Here is a 24,415-nt window from a genome sequence, read left to right as displayed (position 1 = left end):
CCTATTGCCTCTGGGCAACGAAAAGCTGTTTTGGACACATCTTCTTCTGCAATGAAGATCTGGTTATACCCAGAATATCCATCCAACATACTTAGATATTCGAAGCCTGCGGCTGAATCTACTAGCATTTCTGCCACAGGCATGGGATATTCATCCTTAGGCGTGGCTGCATTCAAATCACGAAAATCTATGCACACTCTTAATGAACCATTCTTTTTAATAACTGGCACAATATTAGCAATCCATTCAACATACCTTGTAGTTCTGATGAATTTGCATCGTAGAAGTCTCTCGACCTCTGCTTTGATCTTCGAATGAATCTCCGGTGCGAACCTTCTAGGGGTTTGCTTGATGGGATTTTTTCCTTCTTTTATTGGTAACTTTAGTTCGACCAAGTCTCTTCCTAAACCAGGCATCTCATCGTAATCCCATGCAAAGCAATCTTTGTTTTCTTTTAATAACTTAATGACTCTTGAATTCAACCCTGGCTCTAATTTTGCACTGACATATGTTACCCTCTTCTGATCTCTGTCTTCAAGATTTACTTCTTCGAGTGGATCTTGGGCTTACATTTTGATATTTGCCCCCATTGGGTCTTTCTCGAATCCCAAGGGTTCTTTGTCGTAGATTGCATCCAGCCTTTGACTCAACTCTTCACCTGAGATCTTTTCGGCTTGAACTGTGTCTTCAAGGAATTGAGGGATCGAATGTGTACCAGAATCCGTCGTTTCTTCCTTCCTTGGGATTGCACCTACAATCATGTTTGATAATTCGGCTTCGAGAGCCGTTTTTCTTTTGTTCTCGGATATGTAAGCTGAAATCTTTTCGAAGAAGGATGATTCAGACATTATCAACGTCGTCGTCCCAGCTTGTTGGCCGTATTGTTGGAAAATGCTCTATTAGTGCGGTATCTTCTGGACCGTCCATTATTTCTCTATTCCATTGGAACCCATTTGGGTGTAAAGAAATAGTATAAAGCATTCTTATTTGGGGTATATATATCTTCTGCCGCATGGCAATGCCCTATGTTCACCAAATTCCTGTCGAAACTGGTTTTATTGACTTGATTAACTTCATCCATGTAGTAACTCTGATCCCCTTCAATGTTCTCTACTATACCATCTTCCGTCCAAATGGTTAATCTTTGATGCATTGTCGAAGGCACCGCAGCAACTCCATGGATCCACTCTCTTCCCAGCAAAAGATTGTAGTTTTCCTTCGCTGGTATCACCATGAACATCGTTGGTCTTGTGATCGAACCCATAGTTAAATTTACTTGAATGACACCGAGAGTTTGCCCTATTTTTCCTTCGTAGTTAGACAAAACCATATTATGTGGCCTGATATCAGTATCGAACATACCAATTCTCTTTAACATGAATTGGGGCAGTAGGTTCACTGCTGCCCCTCCATCTACTAGGACTTTGTTAATGCCAACATTTTCAATCTTAGCCCTTATGTAGAGTGGTTTTAGATGATTTCTCATGCCTTCATCCGGCCTCTTGAAGAAATCATTCTGCTCTTCAACTGCCCCGTTGTTTAGCACATAATAACAGACAGGTTTGTGTCTTGCCATCTCTTCCATATCAGCTTCCTCACAATCCTCAGCTTATGTTTCTTGATTAAACTCATGAGGGAGCACTGATACAATATTGCAATTGAGGTTTATAGACGATACTCCGTCTGAGTCGAAATCATTTGTCATTCTATCGTCTTCTTTCCAAGGGCTGGAATGCATCTTTTCTTCTTCCTTCTCATTTTCAGAGTTGAACAACTTGCGTTCTACTGGATGTTTACTTGTCCTTGCCCCCTGGGTTGGGACTTGGTTGCTACTAGACTCTCCATTCTCCCTTGGTTTGTATTCTCTTTGGGCCTTCTTCATCCTCTGGTGCCTTCTCCATTGAGATCTGGACATAGGATTTTTGCCTTTGTAATTCTCCAACCTGTACACCTCTCGATTTGAGGTTTGGAATTTCTTCCGATATGCCATTGCAGTCCTTCCCCCTTGGTCCCAACTTCGCCATTTGTTGGTTCTCGCACCAGCTTGCATCCATCTATCCCTAGGTATATCTGCAGGGACTTTGAACGTGACCCTTCGAGCTCTAGGGTGTGGGCTGTCAGGCCTCTTCGATGGGGTCCATACATCAAACCCATACAGGTTGGGACGAAGCCCTGGGTTTCTCGACCCATGTAGAAATATACCCTTTCGAATGATCGTGCCAGCAATTCGTCATAGACTGCTCCACATCTGGGACACAATGCAACTTAAGTGTTTTCCTTATGACACTTGACCAAGAAACCCACCAAGCTTTCTTCCATCCTCGGGTACACCTTTAGCAAAGAGTTTCCTCCTCTCCAGGGTTGTTCCAATCTTTCTCGTAAGGCCCTTTCGAAGTTAGCCTGAACCCTTCGATTTAGCATGATTGAACACCTTGGGCACATCAGCATCTTTCTTCCATTCTTCTCGTGGCAATTCCAGAGATAATCTTTCAAGTTTTCCCCTATTGGTGGGATTTCAATGTTTCCCTTCTCCCTTATCAGCCATTTTTCTAGTTCCTCTATTTCAGACAAAGGCCGCCTAACATTGACCATGTTAACAACTGCCGGAGGAGCTTCAGAAATCTGTATCTGCTGAAGTTTCACCCTGAGGTCTTCAGTGGCCTTGCTAGTTTTTTCTTTCAGATCTTCAGTCATATCTGCATCGAAGGATTCTTCAACATCAGTGTTGAAGACTGCATTGTCATTTAGGCCTTCAGTAGCCTACTTTCTAGTTGAAATTGTCTCCGATTCAGCAACATCTACTTCAGACACTTCCACCATGTTGACGTCAAGTTGTTCACACGGGTTAGTGGCAGCAATATTCAAAGGGTCTGTGTCAACCTTCATATGACTCTTGGTTTTGTCAGCGAATTTCAGACGTCCGTCCTTGATAGCATTCTGAATTAGATCCCTGAAAAGAAAACATTGTGAGGTTTTATGGCCTAAAAAACCATGGTATTTGCAAAAGCCTCGTTTCTTCCGTTGTTCTAACGGAGGAATTTTGGAATTAGGAGGAACTATCATCTGGCCATCTTTTACTAGTAAATCAAATATCTCGTCACATTTAGTAACATCAAATGTATAAGTTTTCTTAGGAAATCTACCGCTTTTATCATTCTCTACTGGATTTTTTCCATTGGCCGGTGTGAGCAATTTGCAAGAATAAGGTGGCGCTTCTTTTAATTCAGCTAGATCTATTTCGCCGTTGACGTCTTCAACCTCGACGTATGCTACCTTTTCTTTCTTGTAACTTTTATTTGCTCTAGCCTTTTCTGCTTTTAGTCGTGCGACTTGTCGAACCCTGTCTGCCAACTGGGCCATGTCCCTTAGGTATTGAGTATCCAATTTCTTTCGAATTGAATAATCTAAACCGCCTACAGCCATTTCGACTAATTCATGCTCTGTGACAGTCGTGAAGCATCTTGATTTCAACAAACGGAACCTATTTAAGTAATCATCTATAGGTTCCGTGAACTTCCTCTTGATGCTAGCCAGTTCTTTCAGACTTATCTTGGTTTGACCCATGTAGAATTGTTCATGGAACAACCTCTCCAAGTGTGCCCATGCATCTATGGAATTTGGGGCAACATGGTGAACCAAACAAAAGCATTTTTTGTTAGCGAACTAGAGAAGTATTTAATTCTTAAATCTTCGTTCCCTGCTAAATCTTCTGCTTTTGTCAAATATCTGGCTATGTGTTCCACGGTTGACTCACTGGTGTCCCCTGAAAATTTAGTGAATTTTGGTACTTTGGTACCTTTTGGCAATTCTGTTTGCATAACATATTCTGCTATGGGGGATGTATAATTTGGACGTCGAAGCCCGGTATTGAGGCCATTATTGGCCATAATTCTCTCTATCATGGCAGTTAGGTTATTTTCTGTTGCCAGGTTGTCTCTCCTAACCCTATGTACGACTTCGTCAGGATGTTCGTCTCTTCCCACTACAACTACTCTAGGCTGTTGCTAGGGAATTTCTTGTCGACCAACGTTAGCAGTCTGATTTTGAGTTTCCAAATCTATTACTTGATTTTTCTCGACTGGCGTTGGCCTGGGTGTCGGAACTGCATTTCGAACTTGTTCTAAAATTGGGTCCCCTTCTTGATAGGTTGATTGATTGTTCCTTCGCCTATTTTGTGGGACTCCTAAGAAATCCGCCATTTGATTTATTTGAGATGATATTTTTTGAAAAGTTTCCACATTATCCTGGTTAGTCCTGGCAATGTTTGTTGCTAATGGATTCAAGATCGACCCGAATTCTTTAGCAAGAGTTCCTAACATATCATGGTTACTTGCATCCATTTCCTGTCGAAATGCTGCTTGACTATTTGTGGTAAAAGGGGGTATTTGGGAAGAGAAGCCAGTATTCTGTGCGCTTCGACCTATCGAACTGACATTCGGCGAAAATGCCGTCGGGTTAGTTGTAGTGTATGTAGGCCATGATCCTCGTAATCCTGTCATATATGAATATGGCATTCCATATGGATTGTTGGGTCTCCAAGCTTCGAAAGTGGATGATGGTCCTCGGGAAAATAATTGACTTGCAGCGTTTGTCGAGAAAGGTGGTATCTCGCCTGTGCTGATGAATGGAGGCGCGATGGTCGAACTCGAAACTGGCACAGTCCCTGTCGTCCCTGTAGTACTTTCGGGTATTGCTTGGGAACTACCTATGGGTCCAGATCCTGTCGAAACCGGTATATCCTGCGCTCCTTGAGTAGAAGTCGAAGCATGCGTAGAATTTGCCGCCACTGTTCCTGACCCTTGTGGGGGATCTTGATCTCCCCCTCCACTGGCCGCATTGACCATTTTCTTGTTGTACCTTCGTTTGGGAATCGGTTGTGCACTGTTGGTTAATTTACCGTTCCTAAGGTTCATACAAGGTCTTGATATTTTCTAGACAAAATAAAACAATCAATTAATAACAATCTGTTTGACACTGTCCCACTGGGCGTGCCAATTTGTTTACGGTGATTTCCGGTAAACAACCGCAAGTCCTCCAAACTATAAAATATACTTTGGTTACTCGCAGGATCGACTAGATTGATCCTAGGACATAGTCAAACAATTGTCTTTCGATATGATTTGATTCATGCTTGTTTGTTCTGGCTTCGAGAAAACTTGTTTGTGATATGATCGTGTGAATGTTTACTTAAAAACAACACTTGTTATACACGTAAGTATGACTTTCGACAAAGAAATATAAATAAAAGCGTATAAACTGCAGAAATGTAAAGTGCAAGAATGTAACGTGCAAGAATGTTAAATGCAGGAATGTAAAATGCTTCGAGATAAAAGTTAGACGAAACAAAAGAAGTGCAGGAATGTAAATAACAGAAAGTAAACGAAAGCAGTAATAATGAAAAGATACTTTGAATAAAGAAAGATACAAATTTATTAAACTGGTGTTGGTGTCATACGTACATTTCTCAGCGAACTCGTTCTCTAAACACTTGATACTTGAGTGATTTGTGAGTGATTTGTACAAAATGAACACACGGAATCCTAACATTAAGACCCTTATTTATACTAATTTCGACCCTAACGGTCCTACACTAATCTGATGCCACGTTGCCCACAAGAATCCCTGGGATGCCATCTGTCTTTGAGCAGTTACACAAACTACTTCGAAATTCAAATCCTCCCGCCTGAATCCTCTTTCGACACGTGGCAACGTGATCAGAACCGAGAATGCCACGAAAACACGTTAAGCTTCAGTACTTTACGTATTTCGCAAAACGTTTAAGTCATCAAAGATAACCCTCTTCGAATCAGCTCCAATTCCAACTATCTTCGTTCCAACCCAAACAATCATTCTCGAAACGTGGCCATCAGCAGCCATTTTTAAACTCAGAAATGGTCATCAGTAACCATCTTCCTTCGAATTCTAACTCTTCAAAGGATATTCTTTCTAAACGAAATCCTCAGCTAACAGATGGGTGGTCGTCAAAGAAGGTTGGAGAACGGAAGAAGGTGAGCGGAGTGGGTGGTGACGGCTAGGATGGGTGGTCGGCGGTTTTGGCAGAAGAAATAGCGTTTCAACCGAAGAAGAAGAAAGAGAAAAGATTTTTGTGTGTGTAAAGGACTAGGGTTTTAGTAAAAATTGTGCGTAACATTTCCTATCGGTTATTAATTGGACCGATGTATGGGCCCACTGTACGTAACATTTCCCATCAATTTTTTATTTGCCTCATGTAAAGACCCGTTGCCCGTAACATTTCTCATCGGGTATTATCTAGACCCGATGTAAGATCCCTTATAACAAAGTTTTCATTTTATTTAAAAAGGGGGCTCAAGGCAAATCATTCTCTTCTTTTCCTTCTTGCACCGTCGACCTGCTCACAGAAAACCCTAACACCTCCATCAAATACTCCATCAATCTCCTCCTTCTCACTCACCAATGGCTTCCCACAAATCCTCAAGAAAGAGAGCAAGCAGAGGGGACTCCTCTTCTCAACCACAACTTGAAATAGAGGATGCTATATCTCTTATTCCTGATGCTCTTGTTGAATCCTACTCAGCCCACTTCAGCAAAAGAAAGGTCTTCAAGCAATTCATGCTATTCACAGGAACCTTGCGAAGACTTCATCTACAACAGGTAATCGATTTGCTTGAAGTTCAAAAACTAGGTGCTTTTCTTGAACTGAGTCATGATTACAGTGAGGACTTACTTCGGATTTTCTATAATGGGATAGAAGGACCATTCCAAGGTAGTTCGTTCAACTTTCAGATGGGTACAACCACTTACGCCATTACCGACAGCACTTGGAGCCATGTTGGCTTGTGTTCCGTTAAGTGAGAACGCTGTCACGGTAACTAATACCAACATATTGACTCAGTTTGACTACAATGTTGCACTGAATAACATGTTGAGGCGCCCTCATGCTGACCATATCGTTCAAAGTAATTTCTTCCCTCGGACGGATACCACAGGTCTTCTGAACTTACTTGATAGAATACTGCAGTGGATTGTGGCACGAATAATCCGACCTAAGCAAGGCGGATACTCTCGTGTTGACCAACAAGAAGTGTATCTAGTTTGGTTGATCAAAAATAGAATTCCGGTGAATTGGCCTCATTTTATAGTGAAGCGGATGTTTTAGTTGAAGGAATCAGGAAGAGGCATCGCTATTGGATACGCATCATTCATCCAATGGGTACTTAATAGGGTTAATATTCCGTCTCAACGACTTCCCAAGAAGTCCATCTCAATCGACCAAGAATTCACAAAGAAAACATTGAACATGATGGGATTCTCCTACAATCAAGCCACTGGTACCTATAGAGCTATTTTACGAGGAAACAATCCTGACCTAAACCGAGAAGATGAGGATGATATGAACATTGATGAAGGGGAAGACAATGAAGGTGAAGATGAAGATGAAGATGTGGGTGCTGAAAATGCTGGCTCTAATATGGAAAATTTGATTGAGGCTATGCGTCTCCAACAAATTGAGAATCAGAATTTGATGAACGAGCGCCTTACTACCTTGACCACTCATGTCAATGAGCAAGGTGCCCAATTTACGGCCTATTCCACAAGTTAAGAGCAACGGTACAACACACTCTATGGTATGATCGATGCTCAGAGCAATCAACTCTCTTCCTTCACAAACGCCTTTATGCAACACTATCCATTCCCTTCAGTTCATACAGCTCAACCACCACCTCCGGACCAAGAGAGACATGAAGATGATGATGCCTAGTGTCCTCTTTTTCATGCATAAACCATTTACATATTTTCATGAACAATTTCAGTGCTTTTGTGTTTTTATTTTTATGTTATGCTGAACAAAATTCTTCCGTACTATGTGTTTGTGTAAGAATATTAATTGAGCTATGTGCTCATAGTGTGTTTGGTTATTTACGTTATGTTTCCTTTTAAATTTCGTCATTAAGCATTATTTTATGTGAATGATTGCTTTGTGATTATGATTGCAAAAGGGCTTAGTAATGATCAAACTTGAATGATGTTATCCCACCATGTATGTATAATATGGCTTGTCTCTTTTTGATGTTGTCAAAGGGGGAGAAAATGAGTAAATTAGCAAGCTACATCAAACACATGCACCAAGACAGGGGGAGCATGTACAAAGGGGGAGCAAGCACTCTGTTTTAAGCAATGCCTGGACAAAAATTCACAAGTTTTGCCATCATCAAAAAGGGGGAGTATGTGAGGGCAATGATGTAGTTTTCATGATGTCAAAACATTGTGAATTAACTACAATTAGAGTGGAATCATAGAAATCAAATGAATGCAACAAAGATAAGCATTTTTGGCTACAAGACATCAATAGGTCGACTCATAAACACTATAGGTCGACCTACTGCAAGCATTTTATGAAAGATTTCATGTAAGGGCTGAATGCGTCGACGCATTACCTCATCAGGTCGACGCATGGGACTTTGGAGCAATCTCGGGTATGCGCACACCGACCCTTCAGGTTGACGCATCAAATTTTGGGTGACTCAAGTGCAAGAACAAAATGCGTTGACGCATTGATGGCTTAGGTCGACGCATGTTATTTTGAGGAACTCACGGGAATGCGCACGCCGACCCTTCAGGTCGACGGAAGTGTCACACTTAACTTATTTTCAGGTGCAAAACTCTCAACAGGTCGACCTATGTAGGGGAGCAGGTCGACCTATCGCTTCTCAAACTGGTTTTTGCTGTGTTCTAATTGGCCTATGCAATGTGTGTGGTATAAATATCCAATTGATCATTCTCAAGCATTTCAACAAGAAACGTGAAAGATATACTCAAGCTTCTTCTCATCTTCAACCTTTCGCTTATTAATCGAAAATCACACATAATCATCTTTTTCGATCGGAGTAAGGAACGTGTGTTGATAAGGTTCGACGGTAGACATTTGTCTTGTTCGAGATTCGACGGTAGACATTTATCTTGGTCGAGTGAAGATTGTTGAGGGTGTTTCTTGTATAAAACCTTAGGGTTTTTCCTTCTTCATCAAGGATTTGGTACGAAGGTTTTTGACGATCGATTCGCTTTGGTAATCAATTCAGCCATGCATAAGGGATTGAGGGATTGAAGATCAGCTCAACAAATTTGCTACCACCGGATGATTGAGAAAGGAACGATCGGGGTCTTGATCGGTGAAGATCATTGACATTGACTTGGTTCAACATGAATCAAGGGGAGGATCGAATTGTATTCAATTTTACTACATGTGTGTAGTTGGTGATTGGTAAATTCTATCCTTGTTAAACATTTTGCAATCAAATAAAACTTTCCTAATTTCATTTGAAATTAGGGGCAGACGTACTCCTGCAAGGATGATAGAGGAACTGCCTTAACAAATCTCGTGTTCTTTATCGCTCTTACTTCTATCTTGTTTCTATTCGTTTCTTTATATTTCCATTGTTGAGCAAAAATCAAGGTTTGGTAAATATCGATCACCAAGTGTTCGATAAAATTACTCAATCAATTTTTGTTCAAATTTTAGTGTAAACGTTCATTGTTAGTAATATACTATCAAGTGTGTAATTGAAGTAATTGATAAATTTGTTAAAACGTAATTCACTATTCGCCATTTTTCATCCGTTCGGTTTAGTGCACATATCCGGTCCCCGATAACGCGATAGCTCGGAGATGATTAAGTGATTCAGGGAAGTCACGTTTCAAAAGCTAAAATTTTCTTAAGTTGAAAAAAGGTGGTCTATTCACCCCCCTCTAGACCATTCCTATCGTCTAACACTATTGTCCGATAAAATGCGACAACATTAGCGCCATAAACCTCACGAAAAATCTAATATTTCACTCTCAAATTAAACCTAATGAGGATATACACCATTTCAGGAGAGGTCATGTCAAAAAAAAAGAGATTGTGTAATTGAGCACGTATCTTAATTTAATAAACTCACGTATACTTTTACTAATGTTTTTCCTAAAGAAAACTTCTTTTGCCTAATAGCCGAATTAGGAACATTGAATCAATTATAAATGGATTAATATTTTCTTAATGTCTGTTCTCCTTCATCTCCTTTCCTTTCTCTATGTGATGTACATATTTATGTGCTTGTCTTGTGTTTCTTTTCCGCCTTTTTGATAATGTCAAAAGGATAAAAGTATACTTTTAGAGGGAGTGGGTCATATTCTCTATATTTATTAAAGGGAGTTTAACTAGTTGGTTACTAGCTTGAATAATATTCTTGGAATGTGGTTTACACTAGATAATTGATTAGTATATTAGGGTTAGTCAAATATCTCTTTTGTAATGCCTCATAATCAATTATGAGGACTTCTAATAGATTAACGATGACGAATTTGAAAACCTTCCATATTTAGATTGCATAATCGATTAGACCTAGCTCATATTCTATTATAAGCATTAAAAAACATGTTTTCCTTTTTGAATTATATTTTTTCCTTTATAAAGGAGGCTTTTCCTCTATATTCTTTTTACTAAAGTTGCCTTAGCACTTTGGGAAAGAAAAATACTTCAGAGAGTTTTTTATTGTGTTGATGATTATGCTTAAATGCTTTTGATACCTTTGATTCGTGAGATTGTCCTGATAAAATCTTTGTTTGGTTATTGAGATTGTCTTGGTAAAATCAATGTTTGCTTATGGATATTAGCTAGTAAAATTTGTGCTTGGTTTGTGAGCTTAACCGTCAAAAACTATGTTTGGTTCGAGGGATCTTCCTCTGTAAAATCTCTCATCTTTGTAGTAAGATTTGTGGGCATATCCATAAAAGCTCAAGAAATTATTTTAGTGGAACTTTCAAGCAAAAATTCTTGGAGAAATGAGTAGGAAAAGTGGTTAGCCAAACTTCTACAAATTTTGGTACAATCTCTCTATCCTTATCTCTTTTTTTTTTGTTGATAAATTATCTTTTATTTATAAATCCATCTTTCTATCTCCTCTTATTTCTTTTGATTTTTAGCTGCTTTATATTTTGACCTAACATAAATTGCTTTTCAAAGTAATTTTTTTTAATTAATCACGATTTTTACACTTCACAATTCACCCCCTTCCCCCTCCAATTGTGTGTTAGAGTCATTTGTTCAACAATATCCTTCTAAAATAAGAAAAACTTTCAAGATAGAGTATTACACAAGAAAATGCAAAAACTTTTTCTAACACACAAAACAAGACGCTCAATTAGCAATTATCTAAAAGAGACGAGTCTTTAAACAATGAGAATCATATCCTTAAAAAACAAAAGAGATCAAGTAGAAAATTTGAATAGAGTTTAGTGAAAACGAGTTGCATCCGAAAACAACAAATTAAATCTTCTTTAATAAAAACATTAAAAACAAGTCAAAATCTTTTAATTAAATCATATTCAATAAAATCTTTATTTAATAAAATTCTCTTCAACCATATTTTAATATAAAATCTTTATTTAATAAAATTCTCTTCAACCATATTTTGATTAAAATAATTTTTTCCAAAGCAATTTTTGTAAACTTCTGAACGAACTAAAAGAGAACCAAATATTGTAATCAATGCTAAATTGATCACAAATCAAAACATATTATTTAACACAAGTTGCCTATAAAATTAGCCAACTATAGTTAGGCTTGCCTTATCCTCAACTTTAAAACTAACACTATGAAATAGTGTGGTGCGTGAATATCCAAACATGAATGCAAACGTGACTTCTCAATTTTCCTTTATCATGAACCATGCATGAAACAATTTGATAGGTTTTTGTTAGGTTTTGTTTTGTGATATAGTTATACTATATTTTAACCATTTAAAAACAATGAAATGGCTAAGTTACAACTTCAGAGGGCCTATTTTGTTAGTCAACATCATGCAGAGAAAATGAATTACTAAAATGAAAATGTATATATACTCACATCGATCTTAAAATATGGTAAACAACATTAGGTAAAATTCATGTTCAAGCCCATAAGCACCTCTAAAACACAACAGACGTAACAATTTTAAACTTTCTAGAATATCTATGATAGCACGTCTAATGCATGTCGATGTTTCTGATGTAAAAGATATGAGAGTACAAATACAACCATGCATGCATGTTTTTCTGTCCACCTTTGAATTTATTGTTTGGGACCAAAACTGTTATATGGTTGATTTGCAGCATTCCATTTAGGTCCAAGATATGTAAAGTCACTTGTTGTTTTCTCACGTGCATGTGCTTGATCCCTCATTAAAACTGGACCCAGATATGTGAAATCTGGTTTTGGTGCATGGGGATGTGATTGCTCCCTCATTAAACTAGGGCCAAGATATGTAAAGTCCTTGGTTGGGATCAAAACTGGTGGGTGGATTTTAGCAGCTGGTAAGGGTGGTTCTACCGTATCATCTCTGCAGCAAGGTTTCCTCTGGGGAGATATATCCATATCTTCTTCCATCCTTCTCTTGTGCAAATTATTTTCATCACAAGTTGATGAACTTCCAACTTCTAATTCTGAAGTTTCCACCTCTGGTAATTCTTCTGATGATTTTATTAAGGCACTGTAGTAAGGAAACGGATAACTTTGTATTGACGATTTATATGGCGGGCGAATGGGAGACCACTCTTTAATTGGAGGATGATTTATTTGGTTTCTTTTCCAAACAACACAACCAATGAGGTAATCATTGTTTTCTTCATTGAAGTTGAAGAATCCATTTCTTGCAAGAAGGTTGAGTATTGTGTAACTACATGGACAGACATAAAGATCAACACTAGTTATCACTTTTGCAAGCCCTACCCTTCCATGGGTTACATACTTTCTTGCAATCTGTTAAAAAACAATACATGGAAGATCCTTCTTTCCAATATAGGGACACAACCTGGAATTAATTGCATGCATTACAAAACATAAATTATAGAATGTAATTCAAACAATATGGTGGCAATAAATGAATAGAATAGAATAAAGAGAATTAATTTCTTACCTACAATCTTCTGTTAGGTGAGTTTCTAAGCTCTGCAATGTATGTTTCAAAATCCTGTAATTTGACTTTCCCTTTCACTTCAACACATTTAGTCCATTTGACATTAGGCATCTTTTCACCACTACACAATTGAATTACACATTCAAGATTAAGAATGGATATGAAATTTTGAGTTGTCTACTATGCAATGAAAAAGCCTCATATTATTAAGATCTACCCTAGGTTTAATACTTTTCATATTTTGGGCAATTTTGAAATGAATCTATGAAATAATTCTCAATTATCAATAGGTACCCTAATTGGAATAAGGATAATTATGCATTCAATGATTGATTTAGAAATACAATCATTGAATGTGATCTCATAATTTAACGGACAATAATTCTTTTGATAGTTTTTTTTAATCAAGAAATTATATTAAACGAAGAACTAAGGTTTCTCCAACCCGATTACAAAGGAGGAGCGGAAAAGCCCGACAAAAAGAAAAATTACACACCAATTACCCTTACGAAAGAAAGAAGAGCGGATCCTTACTAAAATCGTAAAAAGAATAATTGGGATGAGTAATCTTTCCACAAAAAGACTATTTCCAAACCAAGAACTTGTGGCTAAAAAACTCATCTCCAGCGACATATTTAGCGACGTGCAGAACACGTGGCTAATAAATGCTTGTTGCGACGTGAATACAACGTCGCCACCTATATTTTAATATTAATTTACTTTACAGTATTAAAGTGGTTGGGAGTCAGACATGGGGTTGTGTGAAAAACAGTTGCGACGTGGGTTGCACGTCGCTACATTAATTACATAAATTAATTCATCACACCCCATAACGTTCAAATGGGGGAATACTCAAAATTTTGAAAAATTTGGTGGTGACGTTATTGTCACGTCGCTACATTTATAATTCAAAATGGGGGGAAACATGATTTGACAGAGTGGCAGCGTAAGTGACCGTTGATTAATTAAATATTACCGTTTGCTTGTTGCGACGTGTTTAGCACGTGGCAAATAGTGAGGTTTTATTCACGTCGCAACATTGTGTATTAATGCAACCAATTCACTTCACTTCACCACACCTTCGTTTCAATTCCATTTTCGTTTCAGCAACATTCTCCCCCAAAACCAAAACCAGAACAGAAATTTACTCTCCCAAAATCCAATTGCATCAATCCAAATATTTTTTTGATATCAAATGTAATTAAGAGGTTGCATCAGTATTATCTTATAATTTTATTCTTGATTCTGTTATTAATTTTTGATTTTTTTTTTGGTATAGATTTAGTAGATTTGAAGAAGGAGGAGAGTAGATTGAAGAAGGAGGAGTAGATTGAAGAAGAGGTAAGTAAATAAAATAGATTTTTAATGTGATTTATAATGATTTTTGGTATAGATTTATAATGTGATTTTTTTTAGTAGATTTATTAAGATAATATGTATGTGTTTGTATAGATTTTTTAGTAAATTTATTAAGATATGTATGTGTTTGTATAGATTTATAATGTGTTTTTATATATTGTAAAACTATTAGAAAAAAATTGATATATTAAAATTGTTATATCTTAAAAAATAAAATAGAATATAGTGAATAAAATAAAAACGAAAATTAAATATATTTTTATTAATATTTTTAAAACTATTAGAAAAAAATTGATATATTAAAACTATTATTAAAATTATTATATATTATTATTATTATTAAAACGAATTTTTTGTTTAATATTTTATAATATATAAAATAGATTATTATAAATATTAATATAATTTTAAAAAGAATATAATAGTTATATATATTATAAAGTTTTCATTTTTAAGAATATAATATAGATATATATTATAAAGTTCTCACTTTAAAAAATAGATTATTATAACTTAAACAAATTTTATATATTCAAAACTAATATAATAGTTATATATCATTTTTAATTTTTAATTTTTTAATAGATTTATTAAGATAATATGTATGTGTTTGTATAGATTTTTGATAGAGTTTTGTTTTTTTGTATAGATTATAGTATATTTAAAAAAAATAGAATATGTATTATATTTATATATTTTAAAAAGAATTTTTATATATGTTATGTATATCATATATTTAATAAAAACATTTTTTATTTTTATTTTTTATTTTGTTCATATATAATAGATTTAAAACTGAATTTGTATATATGTTATAAAAACATAATATGTATGTGTTTGTATAGATTTTTGATAGAGTTTTGTTTTTTTGTATAGATTATAGTATATTTAAAAAAAATAGAATATGTATTATATTTATATATTTTAAAAAGAATTTTTATATATGTTATGTATATCATATATTTAATAAAAACATTTTTTATTTTTATTTTTTATTTTGTTCATATATAATAGATTTAAAACTGAATTTGTATATATGTTATAAAAACATAATATGTATGTGTTTGTATATTTCCAAATATAATAGTAATATTTCTTATTTCTTATTTCTTATTTTTTATTTTTATTATTATGTGTGTAACAAAAACATAATATGTTTATTTTTATTAAATAATATTTCCAATATATGTAGTTTAAAATGTGTAGTTAAAAAAAATAATTACTGTATGGTTAAAGATGTTCAATATAACGTGTGTAGTTAAAAATATTAGTAGTATTGTTATTAAATAATATTTTTAAGAATAGTAAATATTAACTAGTATACGTTTAAGAATAATATTATCGGTATTATCGATAATACTAACTCAAAATGACAATGATTGTATAAATGTGCAGTATGGAATATTATCGGTATTATCGTAGTTGGATGTACGATAGAACATTTCCAAGAAGAATGGGACTTAAACCCAATTTTATAGTAGGAGTTGAAGGGTTTATCAGTTGGGCGTTTGCTCAGGAATTATGTCGAAGCGAAGGAGGAGTTAGGTGTCCCTGTCTTAAATGTGAATGTAGACCAATAATTAGTGACCCACAGGAATTAACAGCTCAATTGCATAGAAGGGGTTTCATTGCAAATTATTGGGTTTGGAAGTTTAACGGTGAAGAACTGCCTAGTAACGTACCAGAGACTAGCAACTCTCATGCTTCAAGTAGTCGGCCGCCTGTGGAATTTGAGGAAAACTTTAATCTGATTGGTGACTTGGTTGAGGATGCTTTTGGTGTGAGCGTGACCTATGATGAGCCTGAAGATTTTGGTGGGGAAGAGTTGCCGAATGAGGAAGCGCATAAATTTTATCAGTTGTTGAATGAGATGAATACGCCGTTGTTTGATGGATCGTCTGAGTCAAAGTTATCAATTTGTGTGAGATTGTTGGCCGCCAAGGCAAATTGGAATGTTCCTGATCAGTGTTTGGAATTCTTCGTAAAGATGATGTTGGACTCAACTGCAATGAAAGACAACTTGCCTACAACATTTTATGAAGCAAAGAAGTTGGTGTCGAAGTTAGGCTTAAGAGTAAGAAAGATTGATTGTTGCATTAATGGCTGTATGTTGTTCTACGACAATGAGTTTGGTACTCAAGATGGGTTGTTGGAGGAATGTAAGTTTTGTAAGAGTCCAAGATATAAAGTTCCCAGTAGAGCCGTTAACACTAATCAAGACCGTGTAGCAGTAAAGTCCATGTTTTATCTTCCGATAATACCAAGGTTAAAAAGAATGTTTGCTTCAATGCATAGTGCAAGTCAAATGACATGGCATCACACAAATAACACAAGTCCAGGCACTATGCGACATCCATCTGATGGCGAGGCATGGAAGCATTTTGATCGAATGCATCCTGATTTTGCCGCAGAACCTAGAAATGTCAGGCTTGGTTTATGCTCTGATGGATTTACTCCATATGTCCAAGGGTCGGGAACCGCATATTCTTGTTGGCCAGTTATTGTAACCCCTTACAACCTCCCTCCTGAGATGTGCATGACAAAACCATACATGTTTTTGACGTGCGTCATTCCAGGACCTTCGAGTCCAAAAGCAGGAATTGATGTGTATTTACAACCTTTAATTGATGATTTGAAGAGATTGTGGATTGGAGAATGGACTTATGATATATCACGTAAAGAAAACTTTATAATGCGAGCTTCATTGATGTGGACCATCAACGACTTTCAAGCATATGGCATGTTGTCTGGTTGGGGTACGCATGGCAAAATGGGTTGTCCGCATTGCATGGGAAACAACAAAGGGTTCACGTTGGATAAAGGTGGGAAAAGCTCGTGGTTTGACTGTCACCGAAGATTCCTACCACGAAATCACTCCTATAGAAGAAACATGACAAACTTTAAAAAAGATGTACGAGTGAAAGATTCTCCTCCGCCTCGATTGTCACCATGGGCTATATGGGAACAAGTTAGTGAGCTACCAAAATTTACAGATACTGGCAAAGAATGCCGAATTGAAGGATACGGAGTCACGCACAATTGGACAAAAAGAAGTATATTTTGGGACCTCCCGTATTGGAAGGATAACTTGTTGCGCCATAATCTAGATGTTATGCATATTGAGAAGAATTTTTTTGATAATGTATTTAACACAGTGATGGATGTGAAAGGCAAAACAAAAGATAATGAAAAGGCCAGACAAGACATGGAAAAATGGTGTAACAGAAGAGAGTTGGAGTTGAAGCCTCTACCGAATGGAAAGTTATTAAAACCCAAGGCTTGTTTCACTTTGACTTCCCAAGAAGCTAAAGTTGTTTGTCGATGGCTAAAAGATTTGAGAATGCCCGATGGGTATTCATCAAATTTATCAAGGTGTGCTGACCCTAACACTGGGAAGTTGCATGGAATGAAAAGTCACGATTGTCACATTTTCATGGAACAATTGTTACCAATTGCATTTGGCTCGCTACCCAAACATGTTCTTGATCCACTGACTGAAATTAGTCAGTTTTTTAGAGATATTTGTGCGTCAGCTTTAAAAGTGGAAGACATCATGAAGTTGGACCAAAACATTGCAATCATTCTTTGTAAGTTGGAACAAGTATTTCCGCCTGGTTTCTTCGACTCAATGGAACATTTACCTGTGCATCTTGCATATGAAGCCTTTCTTGGTGGACCAGTTCAATATAGGTGGATGTATCCGTTTGAAAGGTTCATGGGTGATTCAAAGCGATCAGTGAAGAATAAAGCAAGAGTTGAAGGTTCTATATGTGCACATTACCTGCATCGAGAAACATCACATTTTTGCAGTCATTATTTCAATCACTTGATGTTAACTCCTAGAACCATACGGAATCCGGTAAATGTCAACCAGAGGAGTCAATTCACCTTATCAGTATTCGGTCTTCCAGGTCGACCTTCTGGAAAGAAGAGTGTGCATTGGTTGACCCAGAAAGAAATGCAATCCGCACATGTCCATGTCTTGATCAACTGCGTCGAAGTTAAACAATACCTTGAGTAAGTTTACCCAATAGTTTTTTTACCTTTGTTGACAATGTCTGTATACCAAACTTATTTAACTTATGGTGTATATTTTGTAGGGAATTTAACAATGCCTATTTTCATAGTACCAGTGTACAGTCAACATCCGGCGTCATTCATGCTCAATTTCCCTTATGGTTCAAGCAAAGATTGTCTACCGTGTTTCCACCAACTCCAGAAATACTCCATTTGAGAAACTTGGCAGAAGGCCCTATCCAAAGCGCAAATGAATGGCACACATACTTCGTGAACGGATATAAGTTTCACACTGAGGCATGGACCGAAGGGAAAAAAACCATAAACAGTGGTGTATTTGTAAAAGGGGTTACAGATGGTGGTGCAGATGACTTTTATGGAGTTATTAAACATATCTACGAGTTGGTATACCATTACATGGATTCAGAAAATAAAGTTGTCTTGTTTTATTGTGAATGGTATGATCCAAGTAGAGGCACAAAAATAGACAGGTCATACGGTACTGTTGAGATTCAAATGAACCGGAAATACAAAGAGTATGATCCTTTCATAATGTCAAATATTGTTAGGCAAGTTTATTATGTACCTTATCCTTCATTTGTGACACGTAAAAGAGGATGGTGTGTTGTACTAAAAACAAAACCGCAAGGTCATATTGAAAATGGGGATCAAGTAGAAGATGTTGCCTATCAAGTTGATGATGTTGATCAAATTAATGAAGTGGTTGCAGCTGAAGACATTACAAGTTTGTCTGATACAATTGTTGAGGGACATCAAGTTGATGCATCTATATTGTTGGTTGAAAATAATGTGGATGAAGAGAATGATGAAGAGTTTGAATCCGATGACAACAATGAAGAGAATGACGAAGAGAACGACGAAGAGAACGACGAAGATAATGATGAAGAGAATGATGAAGAGAATGATGAAGAGAATGATGTGGATAGCGAAGATGAAGAATAACTAAACATTGAATGTATATTTATATGTTAATGAATATTTATTTATGTGTTAATGAATATTTATTTATGTGTTAATGAATATCTATTTATGTGTTAGTGGATATCTATTAAATATATATTTATGTGTTAATGAATATCTATTTATGTGTTAATGAATATTTATGTGTTGATGAATATTTATGTGTTGATGAATAATAAAATAGGTAAAATGCCACCTAAGAGTAAAGATAGTGGTAAGAAGTCCCAACATCCGAGGATAGTAGTATGTGAGGCGCCTCACATGGCTGTGTCTTCCCGCCCTCAGAGTGTTGATCCTATGTCTTTAGCCAGTACTCAGGCTTTTACCCCATTACTCTCCTCCCACACATTCCCGTCTGGGGTACCGCCATCCTTCCAGTACTCAGCGGTACCGCCATCCTTCCAGCATCCTGGTGTGCCCTCGTCCTTCCAGCAGGCGGGAGGACCTAGCTTTCCATTCACACATACTGGTGTGCCCCCGCCCAGCTTTCCATTCGCTCATACTGGCATGCCTTCATCCTTCCAGCATACTGGAGGATCTGGTTTCTCATATCCCATGCAGATGACTTCCTCCTTTCAGCATACGGGAGGATCCAGCAGTACACCTCCGACACAGGCTGGACGATCTCCTAGTCCACGCCCCACACAGGCTGGACGATCTCCCCGTCCACGTCCAACACAGGCTGGACGATCTCCTAGTCCACGCCCCACACAGGTTGGAGGCTCACGCACCCCACATCCCACACATGTACCAGCCCGTGAGGTTGATGAGGCAGTTGATGAGATAGACGGAGCTGATCTTCGTGGGAGGGATGATCCCGATGAGATTCATGTCGTTGACGGTAGATTTTGGATTCATCCCGAAGGAAGTAAGTAAGTTTCCTATTTAAAAACTTTTATAGTGTGTATATATTTTCATTTTTTGTATAAATTTATATCTAACATTTTCATTTTTTCTTTCAGTTTTACTCCGAGTCGGACTGCTTCAAGGATTGTTAACTATATAGTTCAGCAGATGTATATCAGCTTTTAAGAGCTATGGGGACGTCGATAATAAAGATGAATGGTTTAGAATGTTTAAGGTATTGTTATTTATTTAAGTTGTGCATTTAATTTACTTTTTTAGTTATGGTTATTTAAATGAAATTCTCATTATAATTACTTAACATTTTATTTTGATGTCATACAAAACATTATTGCAGGAGAAATGCGTGTGGGATCCATTGAGTGAAAAAACCGTCCAGAAAGTTTTCAATACCAGATGCTCTAAAAGAATGTCTGATATGCTGCGGCGAGTAAGGGAGAATTATGAGCTTCACGGCATCCGTCCTAGCTGGATAGGCGAAGAGGTTTTTCAGGAGCTTGTAATATATTGGAGGACTCCAGAATTCCGGGCTAAATCAGAAACTTTTAAGAAGATGAGGGCATCTGAAAAGGGCGGTTGTGTCAACACAGTTGGAATTATTAGCACCGCCGAGCATGCCCGACGATTGGTAAAAGTTTTAAAAATTTTAAGTTACATCTTTATTCATAATATAATTTACTAATTATTTTTAATTATATTATATAGGCTAAGCAGTTGGGGAGAAGACCATTGATGCCTGGGCTGATTTCGAGGACCCGGACAAGGAGATCGGGAGGTGTTGTCGACGAGCGCACGAGGATGTATCTTGTAAGTGAAATTTACGTTGTTTATTTTTTTTATATTGGTACAAAGTTTGTGATGTGAATTTCATGTGGCAATTGATAAATTGCCACGTGAAAATCATGTGGCAAATCATAAGTTGTGGCGTTAAAATCACGTGGCAACGTTTTAATATATTTTAATTTATAATATGTATATATGTGTGCAGGAAGAATATGATAGACGACTTGCCATTTTTCTGGAAAATAATCCTCAATTCATGCCAGCAGAGGGGGAGCCGCTTAACGCGGATGTTGATCACTACATTTGGTGTGATGTTATTAAAGATAAAGGGCCTAATGGTTGCTTTTTTGGGGCTGGAAACTTGGTGTCCAGCTATAGATCTGGTGACCGTAATCTGTTCCAAAGAGTTCAGGATGGAGAGGGTGGATCGCGTCAACCAAATCTGACACAGGAACAAACTGAATTAATAAGGCAAATGGCGAGACGCGAAAGTGAGGCCCAGTTGGAGATGATGCGGAAGAGGCAGGCTGATATGGAGGAGCAGCATGCGCGGCAGATAGAGGGCATTATGAAGAAACAAGCTGAGATGGAGGAGCAGATGAGACGGTTTATGCAAGGAGGTGGGAATTACAGTAATGTTCCTCCTCAAGATCAGCCGGAGGATGACGGAGTGGCTGATGATTTTAATCCGGATAATTATTTTCCGGATGATGATGCTTCTTTAAAACATTTTGTATTTTATTTGTTTTTAATTTATTTTTATGTAACTTATTATACATTTTAATTCATTAAAATATTAGTTTTAAATGTTTAGGTTTATTTAATTGAATTAATTATATAAATTAATTATATGAATTTATTTTATAAAATTTTATTATATAAATTTTATTATATAAATTTTATTTTATAGAATTTATTATATAAAATTTATTATATATATTTTATTATATATTAATTTTATTATATAAATAAATAAATTAATTATATAAAATGAAATAGCTCCTGCTTATTAAATTTAAAAAAAAAAAGCATTTAATGTAGTGACATGGAGACCACGTCGCTACACTGGTCAACAAACGTACCTGTCCCATCTGCCACACCTGCTGTGTGTGCAGATACATGTTCCCCATGTAACTCTGTTGCGACGTGGGAGGCACGTCGCTACTTTCTGAAGTGGTTTCCACGTCGCTACATGGTTGCCACTTTGGCTCATGCGACATAGAGCCCCACGTCGCTACTTTTCAGTTGCCACGTGATATTGCATGTTGCAACGTGGGGGCCACGTCGCTGCACAACTTCCTTTTTGTAGTGTTAATGCTCCAAGCTTCCTTCCGAAAACGCACACCATTCCTAAGTAACCAAAAAGACCAAACGGTTGCTAGCCACACCACGTCCAATTTACTATCTATAATCTTACGAGAACGGAAGAAAGAGTGCCACTCCATAAAATGCGGTATACACTCCTTTTCCAAAATTCCTCCTTTACCAATCCAAAAAGCTATGTCACTCCGAATCTTTGTACCCACCAAACAACCAAAAAAGAAATGGTTCCAATCTTCCGGAACAATACCACACAAAACACATTTAGAATTATCAATGGAGAAGATCATACCTCTATACACCAAACCGTCAACCGTTGGGAGCCTATCTAGAAAAAGTCTCCATCCAAATGCCTTGATTTTATACGGAACCTCCATTTTCCACAAAATGCCAAAAACACCATCATGAATGTTAGGTGGTCCGAACGGAATATGGAGATTCAAGTAAAAATTATAACAAGAAGCTACCGAGAATTCCATCGACGGTCCTTCGGTCCAACAAACCGAATCCGAACCGTGTCTCCACCCGGAAAAAGCATCCACCCGACTCTTCAACTTCAACAAATCCGCCTCTAAAAAAGTACCCTCCAAATTTAAGCCAAAATCACCCCAACACCACGTGCCTTCCTTCCACCCCCCATTCCCGCCACCGAAACACCTTTCAAACTAGAGTATAAATACAAATCCGGGAACTCCTCTTTCAAAGGAATCCCTTCCAACCACGAAGTTTCCTAAAATGGTGTGTGGAATCCGTTGTGAATATTAAATTTAACCTTTTCCACCATAGGATCCACATGGAAAGAAGAACTAATCTTAACCAAATCTCTCCACCAAAACGAAGAAAAAGATGAAGAGACACCACGGATAAGGGAGGGAGAATTACTAACCTTATTATTAATCAACAAAGAGGACTTTTAAGACTTCAAGCCAAAGAGATCTTTGACCTTGGAAAATACGCCACCTCCACTTGTTAAGAAGAGAAATATTAAACAAAGTTATATCCTTAACACCTAACCCACCTTTCTCCATGGGAAGACAAACGTCTTTCCATTGAACCCAATGTATCCTTCTTTTCTCCTCTACCCCTCCCCAAAGGAATTTACTTTGTATGCTATTAAATTTCTTCACCACCTTCAACGATATTTTATAAAACGACATGGTGAAAATGGAGAGGGAACTAAGAACCGACTTCAAAAGAGTAATCCTACCTCCTAAATTCAAGTTGCGATTAGTCCAACCTTCCAATCTAGCCTTCGTCTTGTTTAAAAGAGGATCCCAAGTAGATTCCAACCTTGGATTGTGACCAATCGGAATGCCTAGGAAAATAAACTTGTTATCCTCCACTTTACAAGATAAAAAGTGAGACGCCGCTTCCAAAAAGTGATAACTAGGATTAATACCAATCAACTTACTCTTGTGATAATTAATCCCAAGGCCCGATACAAGCTCGAATGCTCTAAGAACCGCCTTAATCGCCCGAATATGCTTCCAACTACCATCCTCCACCAATAAAGTGTCATCTGCAAATTGAAGGATGTCCACTCTATACTTTCCCTCGATGACAAAACTTTGAAAGTCGCCTAACTCAATAGATTTTCTCACCAAGGCCGTGAGTGCCTCCGCTATCAAAACAAAGAGAAAATGAGATAGGGGGTCTCCTTGTCTCAACCCTCTAGAAACACCGAATTCTTTCATAGGGCTCCCATTTGAAGGATAGAAAAACACTTAGAAAGGGGGGGGGGTTTGAATAAGTGTAGCTTTAAAAACTTGACCGATAAAAATAAATTGCACAGTTATTTTTATCCTGGTTCGTTGTTAACTAAACTACTCCAGTCCACCCCCGCAGAGATGATTTACCTCAACTGAGGATTTAATCCACTAATCGCACGGATTACAATGGTTCTCCACTTAGTCAGCAACTAAGTCTTCCAGAGTCTTCTGATCACACACTGATCACTCCAGGAACAACTGCTTAGATACCCTCTAAGACTTTCTAGAGTATTCTGATCCACACGATCACTCTAGTTACAACCTGCTTAGATAACCTCTAAGACTTCCTAGAGTATTCTGATCCACACGATCACTCTAGTTCCTTACAACTTAATGTAATCAATTCTAAGAGTATTACAATTGCTTCTTAAAAGCTATAATCACAAACTGTGATATTTCTCTTAACGTTTA

The 24,415-nt window shown here is 37.1% G+C and overlaps 2 protein-coding genes across 2 annotated transcripts; one reads left to right on the top strand and one right to left on the bottom strand.

The window, feature by feature from the left end:
• Nucleotides 1–17,590: 17,590 nt before the first annotated feature.
• Nucleotides 17,591–20,266, top strand: LOC131597237 (uncharacterized). The gene is made up of 3 exons (XM_058869944.1): nt 17,591–18,287; nt 18,371–18,668; nt 20,231–20,266. The coding sequence occupies exons 1-3, from the start codon at nt 17,611–17,613 to the stop codon at nt 20,264–20,266; spliced, it is 1,011 nt and encodes a 336-aa protein (XP_058725927.1). The 5' UTR covers nt 17,591–17,610.
• A 1,890-nt stretch (nt 20,267–22,156) lies between these two features.
• On the bottom strand, nt 22,157–23,929 carry LOC131597236 (uncharacterized). The gene is made up of 2 exons (XM_058869943.1): nt 23,254–23,929; nt 22,157–22,806 (listed from the first exon to the last, which is right to left on the bottom strand). The coding sequence occupies exons 1-2, from the start codon at nt 23,927–23,929 to the stop codon at nt 22,157–22,159; spliced, it is 1,326 nt and encodes a 441-aa protein (XP_058725926.1).
• Nucleotides 23,930–24,415: the final 486 nt, after the last annotated feature.

Source organism: Vicia villosa, linkage group LG4 (assembly GCF_029867415.1).
Source record: "Vicia villosa cultivar HV-30 ecotype Madison, WI linkage group LG4, Vvil1.0, whole genome shotgun sequence".
Classification (NCBI taxonomy): domain Eukaryota; kingdom Viridiplantae; phylum Streptophyta; class Magnoliopsida; order Fabales; family Fabaceae; genus Vicia; species Vicia villosa.
The sequence above is the reverse complement of the archived record's forward strand: the minus strand, read 5'-3'. Positions and strand labels throughout refer to the sequence as shown.